The 21,461-nt window shown below is 35.6% G+C and overlaps 2 protein-coding genes across 4 annotated transcripts in view; one reads left to right on the top strand and one right to left on the bottom strand.

Moving 5' to 3' along the window:
* The window catches only part of LOC142335865 (huntingtin-interacting protein 1-like), a 107,271-nt gene that overhangs the window by 51,826 nt on the left and 33,984 nt on the right, over positions 1 to 21,461 (bottom strand). For both annotated transcript variants that reach the window (XM_075384195.1, XM_075384196.1), the window contains exons 8-13: positions 18,444 to 18,501; positions 18,055 to 18,127; positions 14,658 to 14,795; positions 7,985 to 8,187; positions 2,587 to 2,761; positions 2,130 to 2,312 (exon numbers count right to left, since the gene is read on the bottom strand). In XM_075384195.1, coding sequence (XP_075240310.1) covers positions 2,130 to 2,312; positions 2,587 to 2,761; positions 7,985 to 8,187; positions 14,658 to 14,795; positions 18,055 to 18,127; positions 18,444 to 18,501 — 830 coding nt within the window. The remainder of the gene's footprint in view (positions 1 to 2,129; positions 2,313 to 2,586; positions 2,762 to 7,984; positions 8,188 to 14,657; positions 14,796 to 18,054; positions 18,128 to 18,443; positions 18,502 to 21,461) is intronic.
* LOC142335868 (KICSTOR complex protein ITFG2-like) overlaps positions 3,029 to 21,461 on the top strand; it is a 408,175-nt gene continuing 389,742 nt past the window's right edge. For both annotated transcript variants that reach the window (XM_075384203.1, XM_075384201.1), the window contains exon 1: positions 3,029 to 3,059. The gene's annotated coding sequence lies outside the window, so the exon portion shown is untranslated. The remainder of the gene's footprint in view (positions 3,060 to 21,461) is intronic.

Genomic DNA, 21,461 nt, shown 5'->3' with positions numbered 1-21,461 from the left:
TTGCATTTTTCATTGATATCTTGGTGTTTACCTATTTGTTGTGTTTTTGGTAGTCATATGACATAGCACGTTTTGGTAACATTTAAATGGTATTTTTTTCTTCAGTCAACTATGACCCATCAATATATTCAAAGAACAAATGTGAGGCGTATAATTAGCATGCCCGTCGGGCTTAGAACAAATTATTATCTTATAAAAAATATAGAAGATTGTTTTCTTATTCGATTTTTTGAAGAGCTTTCGAGGTTAAAATTTCAGCGTAAATTTGAGATTTGAGGTACTTCTATTGACTTCATTTTCCCAATTTAGGAAAAAAAGGTTGACATGGAACTAATGGTTTGTTTTGACTTTGATACAAAATTTCATGAGAAATTTCGAATATTTGTGGCTCTTTTTGATGCATTATCGAATTATCACATCAATTAAAGTCTTTATTGACGTTGAAAGAAGACCCAATTAACCCTCTATCATGTTCTCCTTACACGTCTGATGTTCTTTAGTACATTATTCAATCCTCCCAATTTTGTATAAAACTTTAGTTTTTTTACCTTAATTGTTCCTGTAGATGTATGACTAATTGATGGTAGGTCATATTGGCTTCTTAAACAGGTATAAGTAAACCTATTTGATGCCTCCATTTGATGGCTAATGGTTCTAATGCTTTTAACATTTATTCGTCTCCGAAAGTATCATTGTATCTTTTAAAATATTACCCTTTCTGCGCAAAGTTGTGTGATAGTGTAACTTTACTGGTTTTATACATTTACCAATGGTTGCAGGACTTTGGCACTATGAAGTTCTATAAACAGATCCTACTTGACAATTTTTAATGGGTTTCATGAAAATGTCATAATTGTCAATATTTGTGTTTCTTCTTGTTACATATTCACATAATCACTTCAGTAGAAATAGATGTCCAAATACGGCCCGACCTTTTCATTAAATAGCTTATGGTGTCAATGGCGTCAAACTTGTTTTCATAAATTTTTCGTGCATTTCTGAGTTTTGACCGTATTAGTGGTTATTTTCTATTCTTATGAATTAGTCTGACTAATGACAGGTCCCATCGGCTTCCCAAGAAGTTATACGTAAACCTTTCTAGTAGTTATTTCTGTAAAACGCTTATGGTTGTCTCAACTTGTGAACTAATTTGATTTCAAAAATACTAGGGATTGCTGAAGTACAGTGCTCTTTTTTGTTCCTTTTTTATCGAATTGTTACGTTATCGTAATAAGGATAGGCCCCATCTGCTGTCCAGCGAAGGAGAAGATATTTTGTTCAGTTTAGGTTTTATCTAACTATTATAATATTTTGACTTTGATACTAAATATTTTTTTAATGTTTTTAGGAGTTTTGACCGAAACTAATGTTTTTTGTTGTTGTTTATTTTGTGTTTTGTCTTGTCTCGTAGTCTCATTAAGGGCAGATCTCATCAGTTTTCTAATTCCGTATTAGTTAATTCATTTAAAGGTTTCAGTTCAATTACTTTTCATACTAATACACAATGTTTCAAACAGTAATTAATTTTTTCCTTTCTCTTCATCATTTGGTAGATCATTAAGAAAAAACTGTCAATGAGCAGGGTTGGAGAATAATGTGCAAACGCATATTACCCAACATCCTTGATTTTACTCTGATGGTTAAAAGACTGGCCAGTACTACCCCAATGAAATGACCCTTAAAAATTTCACACTATCCTGTCACGGATGGCATGAGCCATCAGATTTCATGCACTTGATTAGTTTACAAAAATTAGGTCGCAGATCGGGATTCTCATGACAATCCTCTGGTACCCAAACAATTTTTTGTCTTAAAGGTCAGAATAAATGAAACGCAGAAGAACATTATCAACGACTTCAAGTTTATTATGATTATGGCATGAAAAACAACGACTTCAAGTTTATTATGATTATGGCATGAAAAAACAATCAGGGCTAATATAATTGCTCCAAACTTATAAAAACTTAAATTGGCCTTAGCGTTGAAAATAAGCAAAATCGGAATGTGGACACAGAGAATTGACATAACGTCTGTAGAAGCTAATTTCAATTCTTTCTTCAATTCTTGACAATATCTCATTGAATCGTCAAAACGTAGCAATGAAGCGTTTTGTTAATTTTAGCACTCACCGCTCTGAGGACTTTAAGGTGGTCCTCTCTGAGCTTAGTGTAAATCTCGGTGATCTTGTTAAACTTCTCAGCACTGGCTCTCAACTTGTCAGTGTACATCTGCTCCTGCTCTGCCAGGTGATCACTCAACTGGTCGGCTCTGGCCTCTGCCTCCGCTGACGCCTTCTTCAGCTGCTGGTTCTCCTAAACAAAAAAAAACTCAGTGTGAATGAACGCCCACCGTGGTATATTTACGGTATCTTGGAATTTGAGGTTCATAGGTTCTATAACCCACTAAGGTTATAGGGTGCGGGGCTGTTCGGAATTGGGCAGTATAATGGCTCAAACTAACAACTTCGGGACACAATTTCTCCTTTTTAAGGATACCAACAAATTACAGGATCATAATCTACCAGTGGACAGGGAAACATTTACCAACTACCAATTTTCATCTCCGCTCAGTTTTTTGCAGACTGACCGTTCTGAGTTGAATAAATCGGTCCTGTATCTCCTGAATTTGTCTGTTCATCTCTTCTTCTTGCTGTCTCTGTCTTTCTCTCAGCTGCTCGTTTTCGCTCATCAAGTAGTCTATCTCCGCCTGCATCTCAGTCGAGGCACCAGACCCTCCAACCACTCCAACTCCTGGACTTACTCTGAAATAACCAAAGACCTGCTAAACTTTAATTTTTTTCTTCTGTTTGTATTTTCGTCAAATTTACAGGGTTCGGTTTCTTAGTCAAAATGATAAAGACCATGAGAAAGATTCAAAACAGAAAATCAAAAGATTTAAAGACAGACAGCTTTGCAGTGTTTATGAAAACGCTTTCAGAGGGACAAGTTATTACACAACTTAATTAGCGTACTTAATTGAACAACCTAAAGGCGTACTACATGAGATTTTAATACTAACTTTATCGATGCCTAATTGTTGTGATAAACTTATTAAATAGACTCACTATTTGGTAAGTTTATTAAAGTTTTTCAGAGCTCTGTATAGTGCATAAAACAGCCTTACTGGGTGGCTTTATCAGCAGTATCATCTTGATGCCCCTACGAAAAATGAATATTCCCGAACATCTCCAGCGTGTTATGGCCTCCGAAAATATTGAGGAATCAGTCAAAACCCTGATGCAATATCTCGTGACTGAAAATGAAAGCAAGGGAGAAAGAATAAAGCAGCTTGAGTCCCAGATGACAGGAGTAACCATCAAAGTGAATGAGCTTGAGCGTTATGAGTCCAAAGATTGTCTAATTTTTCATAACCTTCCAATAGGCCAGCATGGCTCCTATCTGTCGGATACTGTGGCGTTCATGAGAAACATCCTACAAGTCAACATTTGCGAAGAAGATCTAAAGGCTTGCCATCCTCTGGGCAAAGGAACAAGCAGCTATCCTCCGAAAATAGTGGCTAAGTTCATTTACAATGATCAAAAAGACCGGGTTTGGGCAAGAAAGAGACTTCTATGTTCGTACCAAAACCCTTCCAACTTGAAGCCAGTTTTCATTACCGAACGCTTGACTAAGTACGATGTGGAACTGAAGCAAGCTGCTGAGCAACACAACCTCTTTGTATCAACGTACAATTCGCAGCCTTTACTTTATGTTGTTCAAGACGGAAAACGAGTCAGTCAAGTCATCAACTCAACACAGGATATCCTTGAGCTAAAAGATGTTGCGGAGAAGTCCAGAAAAGCTCCCAAGCCACCGTCAGCACACACCCCAATTCGAAACCGACACCCTGCTACTGCGACTAACGATATTGAAACACCAATGCCTTCTCTCGTCAAACCTGCCCTGATACATCCCGGAACCCCGTTGTCACTGAGAATCCCGCCACTGAAAAGAAACCGGACCAACCTATCTCCTGTTGAAGAAAGGAAAGAACTTAGAGACATACTACAAGAAATGAAGGCACGGATAAGTGACAGTGATGCGCTAGTGGACTACGTGAAAGGCTTGCTATCGGAAACCCCCAATGCTAAATACCAGTCAAGAGAACATGAGACATTTCGGATCGAAGAAACAAGTGACTCATTTGACAGAGGCGAGACAATCATTGAAGAGGACTGAGTTTGCCGTCCATTTTAATATAAGATCTCTTCGCAAACATTATGATGAACTTTGTTTATTTGTAACGAATTGTGAATATCCGCCTTTAGCAATTGTTCTAAGTGAGACATGGCTCTCTGATGTTGTTGATGATACTGAACACTTCGCCATTGATGGGTACCATAAGCTAATAAATGAAAACAGGGAAGGCAGAGGCGGAGGCGTAGGCCTATACTTGAGGAATGACCTCACAATTGTAAAGAAGCTGGACTTGACCACTCAGGCATTCGAATGCCTCCTAGTTGAGTGCAAGGCAGGGAGCACTTTGGTGGGTTTTGGTGCCTACTACCGACCACCTCAAATTAACGTTCCGTCTTTTGTGGACGAGTTCGATTTGTTGCTGGAGCAGCCGGGAGACAGAAAGTGGCTTCTTATGGGTGACAGCAATCTTGATCTCTTAAAAACTGGACCATCTCAAACTGCTTTTTCTATCGCCATTTCCTCCAATGGGTTCTCACAACTGATATACCAACATACTCGGGTAACTGAGACATCAAAGTCGTGCCTGGATCACATTGTCACCAATTTCTGCGATTACCATTCCCCGTCGATTTTCCATTCCACAATCACTGATCATTATCCTATATCCGTTTCATTTTCTATTGTGCTAGCTGCTAGTTATAATAGAAAAATGTCCCGGAATTTCGAATGTTTTGCCAATCAAAACGTGGTAAGTACTTTTCTATCAGCTCTTGACAGTGATCTCGAGAATACCGTAGACGTGTCGCTCGATTGTTCCTTTGATGTCCTCATCAACATGATCAACTGTCAGCTTGATAGGTTCACTCCCTGCCAGGTGTCAGTGCCAAAAAAGAAAAAGAACTGGGTACGCTCCAAGGAGTTGAGAAATGCTATTCGAAAGCGCGATAAGTTTTTTAGGAAATTAATTCTGTCTCCCAGCGAAGAACTTCGAACTAAATACTGCCAGATAAGGAATAAGGTGACTACTTTAATGAGATCTAAAAAGAAAGAGTTCTACACCAAACGAGTATCACAAGCACTTAATAGTCCGAGTAAATTATTTCCCCTCTTCAATAGCTTACTCGGTAAAAATGTGAAGCCCTCCAATCCTGTCAAACTTTGTAAAGATGGGAAGCTTGTTGACGATCCTCTTCAAGTTTCTGAAGTGTTGAATGAGTATTTTGTGAGCATTGGACCATCTCTTTCTGCTAACTTCAGTGACTGTGATCAAGATGATGTTTTAGAACCATCCTTTTCTGCCTGGCTGCGCCCCACGAATGCTGAAGAAATAAGTCAGATCGTTATGAGTTGATCTGATTCCAAAGGTGTAGGTTGTGATGGCATTAATAATAAGTCATTAAAAATCGTCTTACCTGTTATCCTTGATCGTTTAGTCATAATGATCAATGGATGTTTAAAGAATGGTCTTTTTCCAAGCTCACTGAAAAAAGCTAAAGTTGTTCCGCTGCCAAAAAGCGGAAGTTCGGACGAAATTGACAATTTTAGACCGATATCGGTTTTAACTAGTCTAAGTAAAGTGCTTGAGAAAATAATCTATGCTAGGCTAATGGATCATCTATTAACGAACGATTTGCTATACAGTAAACAGTTTGGTTTTAGACCTAAGTTTTCTTGCGTAGATGCTATTGCTGAATTAACAGAGAATATAAAATCTTCATCCAGCTTGCAGTTGTTCGCTTGTATTTTCCTAGATTTAAAAAAAGCGTTTGACACTGTTGATCACAAAATATTAGTTAGAAAGCTTGCAACTTTTGGTATTCGAGGTCCTTTTAAAGCGATCCTTGAAAGTTTTCTAAGTCAAAGAGTACAATGTGTTTCTCATACCGGTGTCATGTCATCCTATAAAACCCTGGAATGTGGAGTGCCACAAGGGTCCGTTTTGGGTCCGTTGTTGTTCTTGCTGTACATTAATGATATGCATTCAATTTGCAAGCATAGCTCAGTTCTGCATTATGCAGATGATACATCAATATCTTTCGAGCTGAAAACATCATCCGCAACTAGTTGCCTTCAAGAAGATCTTGATGCAGTTTCAAGCTGGCTAGCAAAAAATAAGTTAACCATAAACAGCTCCAAATCAGAATTGTTACTATTTAGGCAGAGTAAAGTAGGTTCTCTACGTATCAATGGCGAAGTGTTGAATGTAGTTAAATGTTCTAAATACCTCGGAGTTCAGATTGATAATAGCCTAACTTTTGAAAAACATATAGACGTTGTATGTAAAAAGGTTTCAAAACTAGTAGGATTAGTCAGCCGACTGAGATACTTTCTACCGAAACACGTTCTTCTAAAGTTTTATGATTACTATATTAAACCAAAAATACAATATGGCTGCCTGGTATATGGTTGCAGCAGCAAAGTTAAACTTAATAGAATTAAGTTTTTGCAAAAGAAGTTTTTGAGACTGATAAACTTCAAAAGGAAATTTGATTCCGCTGAGGATTTGTTTTGCCAAGAAGGCGTTCTCGATGTCTTCAAGCTTCATATTTATGATTTACTTAAATTTGTGCTAAGATCTAAAAATGGATACTGTCCATATATTTTTAAGGATTACTTTAATTGCTGCAGCATAAGCAGAAATACGCGCGCATCAGCAGCTGGTGTTTTAAAGTCTTTCAGAGCTAAGAACTCGCTCCAAAAAAACTCTTTAAAGTGTAGAGGTGGAAAGTTGTATAACGTTTTGCTCTCTTTTGGCTTAAATGTAGATAAGCCTATGACAACATCGCAAATAGACGTTTTTGTTCATAATTTTAAAGATAATATTCTACTCTTCGATACACAACTTGTGGATTTAGTTTTCAAATAGTTTTAAAATTTTTGTAACTTCCTTAATATAAACCCTACAGTCTCATAAAGTGTATTGCTTTTGTTTTTGAGTTGGTGCAACCTCTGGCTTGTGCGGGGTGTCTTTCAGTGCTCAAAGGTGTGGAACTGAACCTCTCTTCACGAGGTGGCCTTAATTGAGCACTCGAAAGTCATTCTAATCATTTCAGAATGTACTTAGACTCTCAAGTCGGCAGCGCTGTGAGGCGCCCTGCATGCCGTCGGGGGTTGCACCAATATATAAGTTATATAAGGTAGTATCTACTTAATTTTTTTTGACGGTTTTAAATTGAATCTGAACTCCGCAATTCATTGTATTTATCGTGTCTTTATTTGTTTCCTTGTCTTTGTTTGATTTCATACTTCTTGGGGCAGCTGCTAGATGAGCTTTCCCGCTCTTCAGCTGTCCTCTTCAGGTACCATTTGATGCCTGAAGGAACAAATTAATTTAATTTAATTTAATTTTGATGCAATTAATTTACGAACACATCTTAAATCTATTCGACAAAAAAGTCGAATCGTTACTATATCAGTCTTGTAAAAATAATCCAACAGCTAGTAGAGAGCCAAAATTCAACAGGTAGAGAGGAAGGTCCTCAATACTTCCAACAAAATTTGCTATGAAGCAAACCTTTAAAATATCTATTTTTCTTTGCACCTTGAGGCTTGCCGTTTTCTCTTCATTGCACCGCAAAAACAGACCTGAATTACCTCAGTCAAATTTGACCGAGCGTGTAACTAAATTACGTTTTGCTATACTAAAACATGGTATTTACAAGAACTTGGGTTACGCGGAATCGGGTTACGCTCAAAATGTAAGCTAGTGATGGTAAACATAACCGTAAATGTTATGCGACATGCTTTAGGAAGCCATTGTTAGAAATAAGGAATAGAAAGAGTCACAATATATTAGACAAACTTAGCTGATAAATTAGCTGTAAATAAAGTATCAGTAGACTAACGGTGGCTGTGGTGATGTCGCAGGAGGTTGGTACATGTCTTGCAGTTGAGGAGGTAAAGGGGGCACTTCCGGAGGACTCCTCTTGGGAATGACATCTGGACCAGTGGTGCCTCTGGGGAGGAGAGGAGGGGGTGTAGGTGTAGGCGAAGTGTCACCTTGGATATCTATCAGAGTGCCACCGATAGCTGAAGCACCTGCTGTTGACTAAAATAGGCAAAATTAATTCATAAGATGAAAATCTAAATGGACCAAAAACTAACAACGGCAAGGATGTAAGAATCCGAAATGCTAGACTCAACGGAACTTTAAAGTTCAATTTTAGGAAGAGTGTCAGATAGCAGTAGATTTCAAATATAAAATTTGCGTAAAAGGGAACAATTGACCAAAAGCAAAACATATATTTCAAAAACAGCATAACACGTCCGAAATGAAAGTCCAAATAACTGACAAGCGCTGACCACAAGACCCAAAGATAGAAAAGATTCGATAATAAATAAAGCTACACAAATTTTCAGAAAAGGCGACACGTGAACGCCTGATTTCCATTAGGTACAAAAACTGCCAAGACAAAACTGCCAAGAAACAGACGGTATATTTTTTCCACGAGTACAAAGTACAAAATTTCGTTAGCAGTTATTGTTTGATTTGGTATTTCTTCTTAATTGAGTATATAAAAAGGAGACAGATAAACTTAAGTTAAGCGTCAAAACAAACAAATGCTGCTCCAATAATCACTTAAACAATTTATCTCTGATAAACTGATGCAAAATCTGCCAAGACCTACTGCATTTTTCCTAAAAGCTCAAGTGAAACCGGGCAAAAATTTGAGAACATTCGGATTAGCAGGCAATTTTTTGCTTCCGTAATTACGACGCACGAAGCATACTTTCAAAGAATTCTAAAAAATCTAAAAAGGTAGCTGGGAACTAGATGCAATTAAGGTTTGTGCAGTTAAATGCAACTCGAAAAGAATCAGAAAGATTTGAAATCGGTTTTTCACACAGCCTGATTTTAAAATTACGTGCTCATTCCGCAATTATTCTCACAAAACATAATTGATATATCTCTAACTCAAGTGAAAATAACCCAAAAAAATCTCATGCAATTTAGTCCATAATTAATTAGTTCTGACAACAGATTCCGCTCATATATTCTATCTAGGACAACAGCCCCAAAAAAGTGAGGAAAAAACAAAGCATCTATACAACATGAAAAAATTTCTCACAGTATCTACCAAAGCCCTTAAAAATTAGACTTTCAATAAAGACTTAAAAAAAACACTTGTGAAGGTATCATACTGTCAAGAAGGGATTATACACCCAACATTTGTTTTCCTTTTTCGCTATTGATTTTGTTCATTTTAGATTGCGTTGCTGGGCAACTACTGCTCAAAAGCACATTTAACCATTTAACATTAGGAGCAAAAGAAACAAAATTTTGGTAAGTTAATTCTACTTGAAGTCAGCGCGTAAAATGAAGACTGCGATTCAAATCAAAGCATCTGAAACAAATCGAAAAAAAAACAACGGGAGATTGAAAGTAAAGCTCAGTTTATTTATCTCTTCTTTTTGTCTTAAACGCCGTGACATGGGAACTATATTGAATCACTGTTGAAACAACATCTTCACAAAGAAATGAACATAGCTGGCTTATTGACAGAAAATAGCCTCAAAACCTTTCTAGATCTGCAGTCTCAACAGGATCACCAGCAAAGGAAACAAACAAAATAATTTTTTGTTAAATGCGGAGATGTTGCATTTCGATTACGAATTTGTATAACTAATTGCTGCTTCTATTAGGTGCTCTCAAATAACATTCAATTTAAGTGACACACACATTCCCTTCACCTTATCTCTTTGATTTAAAGTAAAGAATAGCCAGTTCTAGAAGCACTCGAATGAACAAAAAATGCTCCATTAAGGGTGAAAACTTACGTCACGTACGCCATTCAGTAGAAATTGCATGAAAGAATGAACAAAAAACAGATTTGGGGTGGTTGTAACGTCATATGGTCGTAACAATCGACGAAATAAAAATCCAAGAGAAGGCCAATAATAGCCCCAGCTATCCCTGTGCGGCTATTAATAAGTATCTAAAAGTTTTCCTAACTGCGAATTCTATTAGTTAATGTCGTTCATTGAGTTAAACCGTCAAACTAGCCGAAATTTGATAGCACGCATCCGGAATTTCTAAACACCTACTATTTAACTGAACTGTCTTAATTAACACTATTTGAAATAACAATTTTGTCTGTTTTTAAATTCGATAACTGTTTTAAATTCAGTTCAGTGCGTAACAATTCACGGAAAAATTTTGAACTCATGTGCCCGTCGGTTCTAGTTTGTCCCATCTTTTGTCTCCATCGCATACGGAAAGGAGTAAATCCTTACCCACTAACGTCGAACGAATTGCTTTCAAATAACTGCCGAGCTGTTGGCTTCGTCAGTAGCTGGCTGGGGCTTAAGGAGGCTAGCTTAAGCTTAACCAAGTGAGATAAAGGTGTGTAGAAAAATTGTATACAGAAAGAAAGCTGTGTAGAGGTGACAGTGAAGGTTGTACCTGTTGAACTTCTTTTCGAGAAAGAACACTCAAATGGACAGACGAAAAAACAATCAGAGGAAAAGTCGGTAGTACCAAACATAGCCGGCAGATTGCCGGAATAGCTGCGAAGGAATAGACCTGCGTGCCATATAATAGAGATAGAAGTAGATACAGATCTAAATTGAAAAATTGACGCCTCTCAAAAAAAAACGAGGTAAAAAACATTCAGCGATAAATTAATAAAGCTAGTTGAAATTCATTCCGCAGAAGCCTCTTATTAGGGACCTTTACTGCACAAATCAGTTCCTTTGACCTTAAACAAATTCAAACTAAACTTAAGTTTTAAAGTGCAAAAGTCATTTTATTGAGTGAGGTAAGTCACGGATGATCAAAATCTAATCACGCAAATAAACTAAAAACTTTTGCAAAAGTGAGTGAGAAATGACGTCACGCGCGCAAATGCCGTTAGTGAGAGGAAGAAGTCATTCAGAAAATTTGACTTTCAGCTTTGCTGTGTGAACAAATGTAAAACGAAAAAAGAGCGTCAGACGACGAAACAAAAAAAACATAGCAGGACAAGTCCTGAAATACAATTCAAAGAATTGAATAAAAAACTTAGACGTGCTCTACCTGACCAGCACATCAATTGAACGATGCCAACCAACCAAATCATCAAAACGTTGAGAAGTTAAAACATAACCGACTAACGTCGGGCGAATTGCTCTCAAACGACCGGCGAGCGGTTGGCTTGGTCAGTAGCTAGCCACGGGGGGGGGTGGAGCCAATAGTGGGGGTGGGGGGTCAACAAAGGGGGGGGGGTGTCAATCTCTAAGAACCGCCCCTCACACCATAAGTATAAGTATAAGTCTCCAAGACAGTTTGAGCTGAAACAGACCTGAAAGGCTCTAAGAGCACATAATGCCCGCTGGGCGCTACCTGTTTATCCCGTTTTTGAGGACGAAAAGTCAAAAGCGTCAGACGAAAAATTGGTCAAGCGAAAAATCGCATAAAAAAAAGACCGACAGGACTAATATAATTGCTACAAACTTCGTTTGAGAGCAATTAAACAATCAAACAAACTAAGCAAAAATATACTCATTGCTAAAACTCTTGAAACTTTTACCCAGAAAGACAAAATTTAATCCCTTTAAATATGAATATTTCATAAATATGTTCCAAACAAACTACGGATCTTAAATCGGTTATATCTGCAAGACCTGAAAAAAACTCACTGGCCCTTGAAGATCGATTAACTCAGAAAATGAGAAAAATTTTTAAAAATCAATTGCAAATGTTAATGAAAGGTTGCTGAAAACTTGATATTAATATCTTCCGAATCTTTTCTGTGTCTATAGAGGCTATCCAGTAACTGAAATCCAAGCCTTAAAAAATTCAACGGCTACAAGATCGATAAGCAATAGTTTTTAGAAAAATCAAATTTCGAAAAAAAATTCCTATTCCTTCCATTAAAATATTAAAAACCATTCCCTTAACCCCTAGCAACTATGTTATAACAAACTTTCAAACCCTGGAGGAGGTTACCCTGCAACTGGGGCAAAAAAACTCAATAAAAGACAAACGTTTTCAAAAAACTTAAAATTTTAAATTTTATCAAAAAATTTCTAAAATTCGAATTGCTAAATTGTTGAAAAAAATTCCTTTGACAGTAACAACCATGCAGCAACCCTTTTATCAGACCCATAAAAACGTGGAATAGGTTTTCTGACACCTAAGAATGGACAAATATCAAAAACTGACAAACATTTTAGGAAAATTTAAGAAAAAATACAGATTTTATCAAAAAAAAATGCTAAAAATCGAGACATTAAAATGTTGAAAACCATTCCATTACATCTAGAATTTCTATAAACCTACGCAGTGCCCTATTATGAAACCTTAAAGGAGATTCCCTGACCCATGAGGCTGGAAAAACTCCAAAAATGACAAAAATTGTCAAAAAAACTTGAAAAAAATTGCAAAAATTAGTATCATTTTGCGTGTTCATGTTTGTGGTACCAAAAAATATAGCTCATAAAATGGTCATAACAAGTAATTTTTATCTCACATAAGGCCTTCATCAACTATTAAAAACTTCAACTTCAGACTAATCAAACAAAAAAATGACAAAAAGCATGAAAAATTGCACCATTTTGAGCTCAAAAACTCCTAAAAATGACCTTTTAACCTTAAATTAAGGCCATCCCAGCAGCTGCACAACCCTAAGCACTTGAAGGACTACTAAAGCCTACTTTGGGCCTCTAATGAAACTTAATGCCCGCTGGGCTTTACCTGTTTATCCCGATTTGAAAGATCAAAGTCATTGAAAAACAGATCTTAAAAAAAAACACAGCGCCCCAATACAATTCAAATTCTTTGAATTGTAAAAAACCAAGATCACCGCAATATAGCTTCGCTCAGCTTGCAGCTTCGCAGCTATAAAAAACACACATTACATTAAAAAAAACCAAGGACTCAAGGACTTCGTCGTCGAGCCATTAAAATTTAATGAAGAAAATTATTTAATTAACAGATAGCATCTGTGAAAAGCAGCCCCTTTTGCGGCCCGTTATCCACTATCTAAAAGCAGCAGCGCAGCTCAGTAAGAGATAGTCAGAGGATATTTTCCGAAATTCTGAGCGCGTGTCACAAAAAATGTCCGAGAGAAATTTCAAACTCAAAATACAGACCTTTTAAACTAAAACATATTAATTTCTTTTGTTTGTAATTTTGACCCTACGTTCATCTACATGTCCAACTGCTTGTCTTAATACCTGAATGTTTAATGACTTCGTAGAATTTCGAAAAAAAATAAAGAATCAAATGCTTAGCAATTTTTGTAGACTTGACGAGAAAAATGATTTCAAAATTGTGATTATCAATATCTTGTTTTCTCAATGACGAATTTTAAGGGGTTGTAAGGTATGATTACTCATTAAGTTTTTCTACTTTAAGTTGGTATCATTAGCGCTGGTTTTTTCTTTTGATTCTTTCTTAAATGACTACGTAAATTACGAGATCTAATCTTAAAGGGGTTATGATGTTTTTGTTTTCTTGATGGTATCATTCTACTGATCTTATCGTGTTGTTTTGTTTCCGAGTACTAAGAGAACGACTGCTTGTTTTTTACAGCCTGAAAGCTAGGATTTGCTCACTGCACTTTGATTTTGGTCTTTAAAATTTGTTCTTTAAATTTTGTTCTTTAAATTTTGTTCTTTAAATTTTGTTCTTTAAATTTTGTTCTTTCAATTTTGTTCTTTAAATTGATCTTGTAAATCTACACAAGCTTCCTTTAATTTTCCTTTTTCTTTCAGAAACAACAAGATTGATTGTTCAAGCTTTTTTTCAGAATCGGTACCACAAAATTCTCAATATGAAATAAAGTTCACTCATTAGTATCTACTATTATTCGCGTTTGAAAAAGAACCAGACGTAAATGATTTTAAAGAGTGAAAATAGGAGACATATTGACAAAGAAAATGTTCCATATTCAGAAGCGAATTCTTTGGGCACTTTGAATAGAAGCAACAATCAGTTACATTTTATATCACTAATGATTTCTACTTTTTTTTAAGTCTCCACTAAAAATCATTCCAATAGTCGTACAATTACACTTCAAATTTAAGCATTCAAAAACAAGTAATGACATCATATCAACAAGCGTAAGCGACCATCATTGCCAGTTGTCCAAAACGCATTAGTCACACAATAGAAACTTAGAGATCATTAAAAAATTCTTTATTCAGGAAAGTTAAATTTCAAATTGTGCTTTTCTTATAGACGCAAAATAACTAAATCATGTTTCTTTCATTAAGGAAATCCTAGTTTGGTGCAAGCATAGTTGCATAATTTATTAAAAAAATCTTCAGGAACTAAACGGTTAGCCCTCAAATCAGACGCCCAAATTAACAGCGCATTGAATCTCTTCTTTTGGCAATTTTAAAAAAGTGAAATTTGATCACTCTTCCATCATTGAGTGAGCAAAAGTGAGGTTGCTCTCTGTCGTCAACAAGACGTCATTGATGAATAACCCTTGAACTTAAAGGCAAATCTCATTCGTAAACTTGCTTTCGAATATTTTTTTTACAAGAACGTAAATTTTCCAAGGTAGTCAGAACTCAAAAATAACAACTTACTGAGCTGTCATCTTCGTAGTAATAGTCGTAATCAGTTGGCTCATTAGCTGGCTGTTTGATTATCTGAACAGGTGCGTAGTGTTGCTGCTGCTTTGGTGGACCTGATGTCTGGGCAACACGCGAGAAGTCAGGCGCCACCTGAGAAAAGTGGGAAAAAAGTAAAATCCCTGCTGAGTTCCAAGTTTTCTGGTAATTCTCAAATGATGATCTTCTTAACTTATTAGTCAATTAAATTGTGCCGGAAGAACTACCGGACTCGGAAAATTGCTGATGGATAGCGTGAAAAATTAGAAAGAGATCAAATGGATTATCTAAATTGTGTGATTATTCACGAACGAAGGCAGCACCAACAATAACTGCATCTGTTTACTTTTCCATTGGCTAAAAACTCTCGTTTGCCTATTTGAACAAACTAGGACGATATCTTCGGACAATCAGCCGCGAAATTATACAAAGTTGTAAATGTAAAACTTTTGGAAATTTGCAAATTTGCTATCTTAATGATGATATGTTTAGTCGAGAGAAATAAAAGGTTCCTTGAAAATAGAAGAAATATTCATTTTTTGGAATTCGTTGCGGATGTACCACTAAGTTCTTCTTTTAACTTCCCGTACACAATTTCAGTCACTTAAAAGCAAAGAAAGAAAAAATTGGATGCAATTGAAAGTTTTGTTCAAATTGTCACGATTAAATAATTGCAAAAAAGGACAGAGAGAAACGAAACCTTTATTGCCTTTATGGTTCCTTTCTATACCTTTAAAACTCCTAACGCAAAACAAGATCACGAGAGAATAAAAACTTTAATAAAAATACAAAAATTAAGACGAAACAAGAAGATTAGCCTTCGTCAGTAGCTAGCTACAGTTTTGGGAGGTTAGCTTTAGCTTGATTGAAGGGGCGTGGTGTTATCGCTGCGGGTGAGGAAGCAGGGCACAGGGGTCGAGCGCGCTGGGTTACGGGTGGAACAATGAGCAAAAGAGGAAAAAGGTCAGATACGAAAATTGGTCAAGCAAAAAATGGCAAAAAGGACCAGAAGACTAATATAAATGCTCAACTTTGTTTGAGAGCAATTACTATTGTCACCAAAATCAATTGGGTTAAAACTAAAAAATGCTGTGAAATACTGCACAAGAACAAAAAGTTGGCTGCCTTAGCGATAACAGTTCTCCCGCTCTCAGTAGGAAACATAGCCGGCAGATTGCCGGAAAATAGCCGCCGTTGACGCGCTAGACGCACAGCGGGATTGAAACAGAAAAAGAAAAAAGATTGAAATTGACAAAAGTTTCAAAAATTGATCTAATTCAGTGAGCAGTTTCAGTTAGATTCTAAACGAATACTTACTTCAGCTTCTAAACTGAATGGCATTTATCCTAATATCAGCTACCAATCGTTCTAACGAAATTTGATAACCTAATACACTATGACTTACTGACCGGGATTTATCGGTTTCTGTTGATTTTGCTCTTTCGACATTTCCCGTCTTCACTACATTGCCTAAATCAATGCGTGAAAGAATTTAGAATCCGTTCAGTTGAAACAGTGAGTGAGGTAAGTCAAGTCAAACGTGAAAATCGTGACTTGAAACGAAAAACGTGATCAAAAGGTAAAGCGAAGTAAAAAAAACATAGCAGGACAAGTCCTGAAAAACAATCCAAAGAAATGAATGAAAAATTTAAAAGAACTCTACCGGGCCAGAAGATCAATTGAAAAATGCCAGCCAAAACAAAAGCAAAAACATTTCAAAAATGTGAGCAACTAATAAAATCAAACAAACTGAACAAAAAAATACTCATTGCTAGAACTCTTGGAGCTTTTACACCGAAGGCAAAATTTGATCCCTTTAAATAAAATTATTTCAAAAAAATATTCAAAACCAATTTTTATGTCTGAAATTGGTCCAGGATTATATCAAGACCTGAAAAAATTTCATTGGCCCTTAAATACCGATTAACTCAGAAAATGACCGAAAGAATAAAAAAAATGAAATCAATAGCAAAATTTAATGGAATAATGCTGAAAATCGTGATATCAGTATCTTCAGAACCATTTCTGTGTCTGTAGAGGCTATCCAGTAACCCAGTTTCAAGCCTTAAAAATTGATTGGCTGAAAAATCGATAGACAATAATTTTTAGAAAAAATTTCAAAAAATAGAAAATCGTTCTATTAAAATGTTGAGAACCATTACATTGCACAAGCAACTACGTAATAAAATACTTTTAAACCCTGGAGGAAGCTACCTGGCTACTGAGGCAAGAAAAGTTGAATAACAATTCCATTGACACCAATAACCATGTAGTAACTTCTTATCAGACGGTGGAATATATTTTCTGGCAATTGATAATGGAAAAAATCAAACTGACAAAAATTTTATGAAAACGAAAAAATTGCAGATTTTATCCAAATAAACGCTAAAATTCGAGATATTAAAAGGTTGAAAACCATTCCATTGTTACTAAAAACTATGCAGTTTCCAATTATCAAACATAAAGGGGATTCCCTGGCCCCTGAGGCTTGAAAAACTCAAAAAATGACAAAAATCAAAAACTTGAAAAAATCGCAAAAATTAGTATCAATTTACGTGTTTCTGTTTGTAGTACCAAAACATATAGCTCCTAAAATGGTCATAACAAGTAATTTTATCTCGCCAAAGGACTTCATCGACCTTTAAAAACTTCAAACTAAGACTAAGCAAACAAAAAAGCTCAAAAAAAATCACAAGATGAAAAATTGCACCATTTTGAGCCCAAAAACTCCTAATGACCTTTTAATCTTAAATTAAGGCCATCCCTGTAGCTGCACCACTCCAAGCACTTGAAGAACTACTAAAGCCCAATTTGGGCATCTAATGAAACTTAATGCCCGCTGGGCTTTACCTGTTTATCCCGTTTTGAAAGATCAAAGTCATTGAAAAATGTGTGAAAACATCTTAAAAAAACACAGCGCCCCAATACAATGCAAATTCTTTGAATTGTAAAAAAAGGAGAGCGCCTAAATAATAGTCGATTGAGAGGCTGACGGTGGCTATTAATAATACATCAGCAAAACCCAATCTAAATTTCTCTCCTTATTTTACATTTCCTTAGAACATTGGCGTAAACGCTCGCTTTCAGGTGTTGCATTGACATTTTTATCTGGACTTCACCGATTAAAAACAAAGATCACCATAACTCTCTACCGAGTCGTAAAAACCTAGAGCACCGCATTATAAATTCGCTAAGATTACAGCTTGGCAGCTATAATAATACCATAGTTTTACATTAAACGGACGTGAAAAATTATTACTAATCTAAGATGCGAAAAGAACAATTTCATTCAGGATGATTCCACAAAGCCCACAATCCAAACTGAGAAATCGAAATTAATTGCAATTATGAAGTTGGAATGATTCAAACTTACGCTTAAAGATGGAAGATGCATGAAGGACTTCACGTACGTCAGTCTGGCAGATTCGGCGAAAAAAGTTTTGGTCCTGAAACATCCTTGGACACTTAACATTGCACCTGCTTTTCTTAAATTCGACACTGAATGATTACAATGGTATCAATCTCAAACCGTCAAATTATAATGGGGTGGTCATTAATTAGGGTTTTAGGAAACAAAACCTGACAAAAACTATTGTCAAAACTTTATGAGAAAATATTCCAGGAAAAAACTGCAGTATTTGACCCCTTTTCTTCCAAATTGCGAAAGAAAGAAACCTTGCTATTTTAATTTTACAGTGCCAACAATTTTACAATTTTGCTAAGGGTATATTATTAAAATTTTTGTACGCATATAATACTCACATAGGGAAAAGCTTTTTGAATCGATCCACATGTCCCATTAAGAAGTCCGCAGGCAACGCTAAAACAAAATGATATTTCAGGCAACTCTAATTCACAGACATTCGAAACCTGATAAATGCTTGCTGATCCCAAACAATCCTATCGTAACAAGCTTGTAGCGACACCAAAATTTTGAATGAAGTTAATCATTTTTAATGCGTATTTAAATCGTGACACCATAAAAAAGTGACAGTCAATTACTTTTCTGATCAATTGGTTGCTTAATTGTATGCTTAAGATATACTCTCATACAAAAGCACAGAGCTTTCCAATTTATCTGAAATTCAGGGTTTGTAAAGCCACCTTCACTTTCTATTTATGTGTTATTTGATATCAGTAAACGTTCAAATTCCAAACTCATTATAAAACTAAAAGCTATATGATTTTGAAAATGGGGCTTCAAGCTATAACAGAGCAAAGCTGCAGTACGATACTTCAGACAAAATTGAAAAACAACCGGCAGATTGCAACCTTTGAATCCACCCACCGATGGTGGGCTTGAAACGGCAAAAAAATCCTAATTTTTCGTAATGTCAAAAAGCGTTATAATTTGGTCCGCAGTTTAATCAGGATCGACAAATTCAACCTCCAAGTAGGAGGACAATAACCTCAACACTAGTGCCAACAGGGAGGCTCGGTAATGAGCGTTCGCACATTAAGTTCCGACCCTGCTCATTCACATTTTTGGCATAAATGTTTACCAAATTAGGAACAGATATAAAAACACAAAAATTCAATTATATTTCAATAAAACAAATCTGTAAGAAAAAAAGATCGCCTCAAACGCAAATAACTCAGTGGATTAAAAAATTTCATTATTAGGAAAGCAATTCAAGGCGAACAACATAATTAAACAAGAAGAACAACAAACATTAATTACATCCAAAACTTTATGCCTATTAAAAGAAACTTATTAACAAGGTCAAAATAGCGTCAGATAAGACTGAAACTCAACAGAATAACTTGTACTTCACTATAAAAAATTATGGGCCTACTTCATAAAAAGGCTCGGTAACAATTAGACAAAAAAGAACAAAAAAAACAGCGAAGTTGCCTTTGATTTTAAAAACAATTAATTGCAAATAAAAAGTAATGAAAACCATAAGAAAGCAATTGAAAACAACCAACATATTTATGATCACAAACGCCTCTATAGGAAGGCATTAAGGCCTCTCATTAATCATTTTTTATGCGGTTACAAAAAGAACAACAAAAAGAGACAAAAACAAAAAGTCATTCAAAACTTGCGAGAAAACGCTGTCGAAGCCGTAAAGACATAGTTTGCTCCTCAAAATATGTTCAATTGGGCCTAACTCGAACGCAAAAAAAATGTAATATAGGACCTCTCATTAAGTAACACTTTTGTATTCTTCGAAAACAATTACAATCGAAGTCATGAAAGCCATTAGCTACAAAATGAAATAATTAAGTAGGTTAATCTATTCGTCCAAAGGAAGCGCTTGAGACCTGTAATTATTCCTAATATGTCTACAAAAAGTACGTCAAATACAGACACAAAAAATAAAAATTAGTTTACACTTACACTTTCCCTCAAAAACAATAATGTCATTCGTGACCTGTAATTAACGGAACTAGGTAACAAATAGACTAAAAAAGCAAAAATGCCGACTCTTTCTTTGCGGACACTAAGCTACAAATTGACCAAATTAAGAGCAATGTAGTGGCAAAGTTCAAGAAGCCGTTGTTCATTTAAAAAACAAAATTTTGAAAGTCAATATGAACAATATATTTCGAGTAAAGAAACTAGATACATTATTTGCAACTTCTGGGGAAGCCAATTGAACCTATCACCAGCGAGGTTTGATTTAAATTGCTCTGTTCATTAATTAACATAAAAAAGAGAATTTTTTTAAAAAAAAGACTGACTGATTACAATCCGAATAATTTTTGGATTGTAACAGTCCAAGATTGGACGAAATCAACCAGCCTTGCTATTGCTGTTCGTACTCTAAGAAAACTCATTTCTTTCTAATATTTTAGATTTAGATAATTTGTTAGTTAAGAGATTTAAGAAACACGCGTTTTTGATAATCATAGAGTAAAGTTAGCAAAAACGGCAAAATGTTAATTCCAGATTACTCTCATTGGACGTGGAAGTTGGGCTAGCTCCTTTTAAAATTTATAAAGAGTTCGTTAGTTGTTATTGGGTGTGTAGTTCCGGCAAAGTCAATCAAAGTGGACTAAAGAATCTTATTTCGGACAAATTTTGATGAAAAAGGCCAAATTTTGAAATATTTAGCCAAAATTTTAGTCGAAAAAAATAAGTCAAATTAGTCAACAAAAATTTTTTGTCTTTAAAAACAAAATTGACAGTACTGTTGTTAACAATTTTTGCAAATTTTATCAAAATTGACAAATTGACGGCAATTTGGGCCGAAATTCCGGAAATGTGAATTAAAGTAACGCAAATCGGTCTAATATTCACAAAAAGTTGAACAAAGATAACTCGCTCTACCAAACAAAAATGAAAAAAAAACACTTTTTAATTCCATTTCGAGGCTGGACGGGCTTTTTAACGATACCACTCACAACTCTCTACGATGAATATATCGATCGGTCAAAATTGTCGGAACACAAAAAAAACCAGTTGACTATAAAATCCCCCCTCAAGAGGGGTCGGAACAATTAGCACTATAATCTAAAGAAATCTGATACCTTTAAAGTCTTTAAAGATTGTTTGAGTCTTTAATTAATATCCCGTTTCTTTTGATTATGCTTTTTGACCTTGAACGTATTTATTAAGAGCTACTGAATAAGTTTTTAATTTTATTCAGAAGCAGTAATTGAGATAAGTCAGAAATCAAACGTGGAACAAGGTGACTCGTCGAACAATGTGAAAAAAGATAGGACATGTCATGAGTTACTATTCAAAAATTTTCTAATGCCTAAACAAAAAAATTCGAATTAGAAATAATAAGGACTGGATTTCGAAAACCATTCGGAAACAAAATCCCTATC

Source organism: Convolutriloba macropyga, chromosome 3, assembly GCF_964194025.1.
Source record: "Convolutriloba macropyga chromosome 3, txConMacr16.3, whole genome shotgun sequence".
NCBI lineage: Eukaryota > Metazoa > Xenacoelomorpha > Acoela > Convolutidae > Convolutriloba > Convolutriloba macropyga.
The sequence above is the reverse complement of the archived record's forward strand: the minus strand, read 5'-3'. Positions and strand labels throughout refer to the sequence as shown.